We start from the raw sequence: 7,141 nt of genomic DNA, 5'->3' as shown, positions 1-7,141 counted from the left end.
TCTTCATCTACTTTTAACTTTGGACTATCAGCCTGGCATTTGTGGAGGACGTTGACTTCGACGATAAACATCGTCATGTGTTTATTCCGTATAGTGAAAATGAAAGCCCACGGGAGCGTGGTTGCTGCTCTCATTACTGAGGTGACGTGGGGTCAGGTGTTGATTATGAGCCTGTGGTCAGGGAGAGGCGCTAACAGTCGGTCATAACGCTCCCTGGGTGGCTCGTACTTGACCCGGTGATGAAACACATGCTTCATCATTAACACTTGTTCCAACACGCAATCTCACCATCACGGCACCTGTACCTATACAGGTAATGTATTCTGAACTAGTGTTATTGAACATACGAATTCTTATTTTGGTGATTTTTATTCCGACCAGTGGTGGGAACTGGCTGAAAGCTCACTATTGATAACTGATAATTACAAACGAGCAATCATCGTTAAAAATCGTTTAACTTACCTTTCAGATTTTCCTATTCAGATTGTTATTGCAGATAAGTATAACGCGTGTTAATTGTAACTGATATATATATATATGACGTTTCTGTAAGCGAAGTAGGTTTCCTAAGAATTCAACTCATTTTCAGACCCTAACAACTTCTAACTTATGTACTATTGCCAAGTGTTTCAAGACCCCATGTACATGTAAATTATGAGAACGTGTGATCGATTGCTTGGTCATTTGGCCACTGTGACCAATCTTCGATTTTTTCAATTAAGTGGAACACCACCAGTTGTCTAAATGTGCCAGTTCATAAAATCCTCTTGTGACCTCTCCTGTTTAAACGTAAATTATCGCACGGATGGAGTAAGCTTGATTTCAAGTGTGCTGCCAGGATCCGGCGATGTGGGGTTCCAATCCTCATTATGATCTATATTGAGAGCCTTCGGGGAAATGCGATAACATAGCTTTCAGGTTACATTGATGTGAGTTAATAGTAGTTAGTTAAGCTCAATAGCAAAGTTGATGATATTACGAAAGAGAAAAGCCATATATTGGCTGTTGTCTGCATAACTATTCGATCTTCGCTATACTTACATATCCATATGTGTATATTTGGCGAAAGGAATGCAGAAAAAGCATTATCTGTAGACGCCAAGTTTCATTTACGTCTGTGTAGACTTTTAGCGTTAACCGACCTAAACCTTCGATCTCTTACACTTCAGACGCTCCTTCCCTCACTGTCAGACAATAGAATTAGGCCCAGTCTCCCAACAGCGTCGTTCAATACTGGTTTTCTCTCTTACCGTATGTAATATGGATAGTACTCTATAAAACTGCGACAGGATTGCAGTTTGAATAGCGCCTGTTCTTGACAAGTTTCCATGTAATTATGTATGTGAGTGCGTACGTGCATGCGTGCGTGCGTGCGCGCATGCCTGCCAGCCTGCCTGCCCACCTGCCTGCATGCCTGCATGCCTGCCAGCATGCATGCATGGACTGATGTTTTTTCGTTACAGTGCAACTGTTGTATATCAGTTTTATAGTTTTACAGTGAGTGAGTTTAGTTTTACGCCGTACTCAGCAATATTCCAGCTATATGGCGGCGGTCTGTAAGTAATCGAGTCAGGACCAGACAATACAGTGATCACAGCATGGGCATCGATCTACATAACTGGGATACAATGTCATATGTCTATCAAGTCAGCGAGGCTGACCACCCGATCCCGTTAGTCGCCTCTTACGACAATCATGCATTACTGAAGGCCGATTCTAGCAAGGATCTTCACGGGTTAGTTTTACAGTGAAGCAGCATGTATGTATATTGTTCTGAAGTATAAGTTGTATCATGGATGAGAAACACGCCGTTCCTTGACAATATTCAGGTAACAGAGTTGATTTTTCTCTAAGAAGAATTACCCACTGTTACCTGCTCAGCGTACAAGGGTACAATGGCAGTGAGGTTTACAAGTTTGCCTGGATTACCGTCCTGTCAGCACCACATCAGCGCATTTGATTTTGACATTCACACGGTGAGAAAACAAATACGCATATGTTGGTCAAAATGACGTTCCCATTTCGTACGACGATGTGTTTTTCGAAGGTGTGATGATTACGAAAGTGTGATGTACGAAGGTGTGAAGTACGATGATGTGAAACATGAAACTATGATGTACTACGGCGTGATGTACGAAGATGTGAAGTACGATGATGTGAAACATGAAACTATGATGTACCACGGCGTGATGTACGAAGATGTGAAGTACGATGATGTGAAACATGAAACTATGATGTACTACGGCGTGATGTACGAAGATGTGAAGTACGATGATGTGAAACATGAAACTATGATGTACTCCGGCGTGATGTACGAAGATGTGAAGTACGATGATGTGAAACATGAAACTATGATGTACTACGGCGTGATGTACGAAGATGTGAAGTACGATGATGTGAAACATGAAATTATGATGTACTCCGGCGTGATGTACGAAGATGTGAAGTACGATGATGTGAAACATGAAACTATGATGTACTCCGGCGTGATGTACGAAGATGTGAAGTACGATGATGTGAAACATGAAACTATGATGTACTACGGCGTGATGTACGAAGATGTGAAGTACGATGATGTGAAACATGAAACTATGATGTACTACGGCGTGATGTACGAAGATGTGAAGTACAATGATGTGAAACATGAAACTATGATGTACTACGGCGTGATGTACGAAGATGTGAAGTACGAATTTATGATGTACTCCGGCGTGATGTACGAATATGTGAAGTATGAAACTGTGATGTACTAAGGTTTGATGTGAGTGAGTGAGTTTAGTTTTACGCCGCGTTTAGCAATATTCCAGCAACATCACGGCAGAGGACACCAGAAAATGGGCTTCACACATTGTACCCATGTGGGGAGGTTTGATGTAGGAAGACGTGATACAAAATGACGTGAAGTACGAAGGTGTGATGTACGAATATGTGAAGTACGAAATTCTGATGTACTAAGGCGCAGGAAGACGTGATATACAATGACGTGAAGTACTAAGGTTCGATGTACGAAGACGTGATGTAGTTTATTCATGCACAGGTAGGGATGTAGACGTAAATGGCCCCTGATGTCTAACTCTCTAGACAGTAATGAAATATTAATATGCACATCCTTACATTCGTTCACCTAAAGTTGTGCAGATTACTCAAGCTTCTTTGATGCACGCACACGACACCGGTCTGTGAAAACAAGCTGGTATTTAAACACGGTATCTTTTCAGATCCATATGAAGCAAATCGTGACCATATATGTTTCTTCCGACCCCATGACATTTTAGTATGCCTGTGAATAGGGACAGAAATGTCTGTCTGATCTAAATACCAGTGATCATTTTCATAACAGAATATTTTTAAACAGTTGTTTTTAGTTGCCAATGGTTTGTCATCCTTAATGGCACATACATGTATTAGTCGTCTATTAGTCGTGTAATAGTCGTATGTAAGTCGTGTAAGAGTGGTATTCAGGGAGTTTTGGAGTGAATATTGTGAGATACCAAACTAACATTACAACTGTTTCACGGCAATCTGAAGGGTCAGTACAGACCAGGGTCTAGATTTTCGAAGCTCTCTTATCGCTACGATTGTCGTAAGTGCCATTCATTAACTTTGACTTACGACTGTCTTAGCGCTAAAAGCGCTTCGAGAATCTAGGCCAAGTGGTTGATTGTGTCTGTAAACACCCGGTATTCAACCATACTATCAGCATTTCTATAATATCATTTTACAGCCCGATCTATATTTGATCTTATTTGGCCTTTCTATTTAAGAGCTTGATAGGGGGGTTTCTTCATAAGTTCTTATCAAAGGAACTTATTGAATATGGTAACATTTCAGAAGGAAAAATTGAGAATGAGAATGGGATGGATAAACAACTGAGAGTGTAAATGAATAATGATATATAAGAAACATGACATTCTTTTCACGGTTGTGCACATCATATTCAAACGTCTGCATGTGATTTTGTAAGAGTAGGTAAGGACGAACTGATTGTTTAACATTTAAAAGAGTGAGTGAGTAAGTGAGTTTAGTTTTACGTCGCACTTAGCAATATTCTAGCTATATGGCGACGGTCTGTAAATAATCGAGTCTGGACCAGACAATCCAGTGATCAATAACATGAGCATCGATCTGCGCAATGGGGAACCGATGACATGTGTCAACCAAGTCAGCTAGTCTGACCACCCGATCCCGTTAGTCGCCTCTTACGACAAGCATAGTCACCTTTTATGGCAAGCATGGGTTGCTGAAGGCCTATTCTACCCCGGGACCTTCACGGGTCACATTTAAAAGAAGAACATAAAAACTTGATATATTGTTCATATGTATGTTAATATTATTCGCACAAAATAGTCAGTGGACTTACATAAGACTGCTACGTAACGGTCAGTGAACGGAAACAGTATTCGCACATGACAGTCAATATATGTAAATAAATCTCTGATAAAAATCAATGAACAAATAACACGACGACGTAACAGTCACTGAAGTTAAATGACACTATGACGTAACAGTCAGTGAACTGAAATAACACTATGACGTAACAGGCAGTGAACTTAAATAACACTATGACTTAACAGTCAGTGAACTGAAATAACGCTATGACGTAACAGGCAGTGAACTTAAATAACACTCTGACGTAACAGTCAGTGAATGTAAATAACTCTCTAGTACCTGTAAATGAACGTAAACAACACAGACGTGACAGTTAGTGAACATCTTACATTACGACACTATGACGTGACAGTTAGTGATCGTAAACAACACAGACGTAACAGTTAGTGAACGTAGGGTAGATCGCGACAGAACTTTGTGATATTTTTTAACATAAAAAGTATGTAATTTGCACCCATTTTGAAACTAATCACGGAAAGAACACGTTGCAAAATGTAAGGACAATTTAGACTAAACAAATTGTGACATAGCTGCCCTGATTTGACATTGATGTCACAATCTGTCACAAACTGGAGCAACCATGTGTGAAAGGGCACCTGTGAACAAGTACATACAAACTGGAATACAGTCAAATGTTAGTCTGATGGTTTCTCCAAATGAAACCCACACGCAAAGCACCTGTGCAAGTCACCTCTACATGACATGAAGATATTTCCGTATCTAAACTCGAACTTTTTAGGTGCGAGTTGCAGTAGGAATTAACGTCATAAAAGAGAGCATATTACCAATGTGACAGCATGATGACTTTCAAGACGGAAATCCATTACCTGTAACTAGCAGGCTGAGTAAAAGCTATCATTAGTGGTATTGATGTATGTATGGAGTTGTTCAGGGGCATAGTTTCCCCAAGGATGCCATAGAAGCTTATTGTAAGATACTTCTAAACAGTGACAGGACTGCCTCCCTTGCTGCAGAAAGTGGGAGTGTATGGATGCTGTTTACGCCATAGCGACGTGATAATAGTAATTAATGACAGTCCATTTATGTTGCTTTAATTCACGCCGACAGCATGTTTATAACGCAAAAAAGTACAAGGATAGCGGTGATATATTTGCGTATGTGCACGGTCGGGTGCGTGCGTGTGTGAGTGAGTGTGCGGAGGATAGATAAGTGGGGGTGGGGTGGTGGCGTTTTGACGGATAGACATGCTGGCAAATGTCCAAGCTCAGGTTTAACATCCGTCCTAATACATACTTAACAACAAAAGTAACGCGTTTGTGGTGCATACAAAATAATGATATAAAACATGTATTCCTGAGTGGTTTTAAACCGTTTTTGACAATATTCCAACAATATCATGGTGGGAACACTTGAAACTGGCTTCACTTATTCTACCGAACCAGGTGTTGGGCGTAAGGAGCCTCGGTTCGATTTTGAACACCAGAGAGACGTTGCCATTAGGATGCTAGCGACTAGATCAACTGCAGACGCGATGCACTATCAGCCATCTCCACATTGATCGCAAAGTATCAACAAACAGATACTGTCCAAGACCTCGTTCTGGACGACCGAGGGTCACTACTTCAGCGCAGGACCGTGACACATCGACGTGATCAACAGCGACGTGATAAACACGACAAACTGCGTGTGTGTGTGTGCGTGCGTGCGTGCGTGCGTGCGTGCGTGCGTGCGTGCGTGCGTGCGTGCGTACAAAAATGATATTTTTCCAAAGCACCTCCCTGCTTTGGACAACTCTACGTCTTTCAGGAGGACAACGTGGTCTTTCGACACACACGCGTGCACGCCACGGAACTACAAGGTTGGTTGCCCTGTGAATGTACTGTTGGGATTCCTCAAGCATCTTCCAACGACTTGTCGAGTCAAGAAATGTACAACCTCCATTGCAGCTAACGGTGGTCACACGCGCTGTTCGGGGACTTCACTGACAATTGTCATTTTTCTTCTCATCAAACATTTTTTAAAACATTTTTCTATATTTTCTCCATACCTTTTATGAAAGTCTGAACGTTTTCCTCATTTCTTGTACAAGTGCGTTTCTTTTGCGGTTAAGTATAGTATTGATATATTACAAATAATTCCCACGGAAGGACTTCGGATTTACGAACAGAGATTAATAAGAATGTAATTAACAAGTGGATGTAAATGTAAGGATGCCTCCAATAGTAATTGTGGTGAAGAAGGAGTTTCCGGATTTGCGGCGCTTGTACTAAGGATATTTCATGGATGGGCTGCTGATAAATTCCACTCATTCTTTATACTGTACCAAGCGACCATGTATGCCCAAGTGTTTAACCGAGGCCTTCTCTGACCAGATTTGTCAACTATCGATTTCACAAATATGTTAGGTTTACAAAGAATTTTTTTGTTTTCTCCGCTTTATTACTCCCACACAAAGATCTATCAAGTGGATGATTGTGTATGATGACGCACAATTCATGTAATAGCAATAATCTTTGGTCATGGTGAACCTCCGCGGTTTAATCTGATTTGGGTGGTATTGTAAACAATTGCCCAGCGGCTGATGTGTCCAACTGTTTTGCACAATGTGTTGAAACTGAGATTTTGTGTTCCGGGTTCCAAATGTCAATCAGCCTTCCAGTCTTCATTCTGTTTCAAGTGGTGAGGAGACAGTTTTGCATCACCGATGGATTATGGATTCTCCTGACATTCATGCAATAACCTTGACATTTACTAATGATGGGGTTGCAGTTAGGAAGGGCTAGCCATTTTG

The 7,141-nt window shown here is 41.1% G+C and overlaps 1 protein-coding gene across 1 annotated transcript; it reads left to right on the top strand.

Moving 5' to 3' along the window:
- Positions 1-2,069: 2,069 nt before the first annotated feature.
- On the top strand, positions 2,070-2,753 carry LOC137297926 (uncharacterized). The gene has a single exon (XM_067829917.1). It carries the CDS (start codon positions 2,070-2,072, stop codon positions 2,751-2,753), a length of 684 nt encoding a protein of 227 aa, XP_067686018.1.
- Positions 2,754-7,141: the final 4,388 nt, after the last annotated feature.

Source organism: Haliotis asinina, chromosome 10 (assembly GCF_037392515.1).
Source record: "Haliotis asinina isolate JCU_RB_2024 chromosome 10, JCU_Hal_asi_v2, whole genome shotgun sequence".
NCBI lineage: Eukaryota > Metazoa > Mollusca > Gastropoda > Lepetellida > Haliotidae > Haliotis > Haliotis asinina.
Note: the sequence above shows the minus strand (reverse complement) of the source record. Positions and strands in the feature narration are given on the sequence as shown.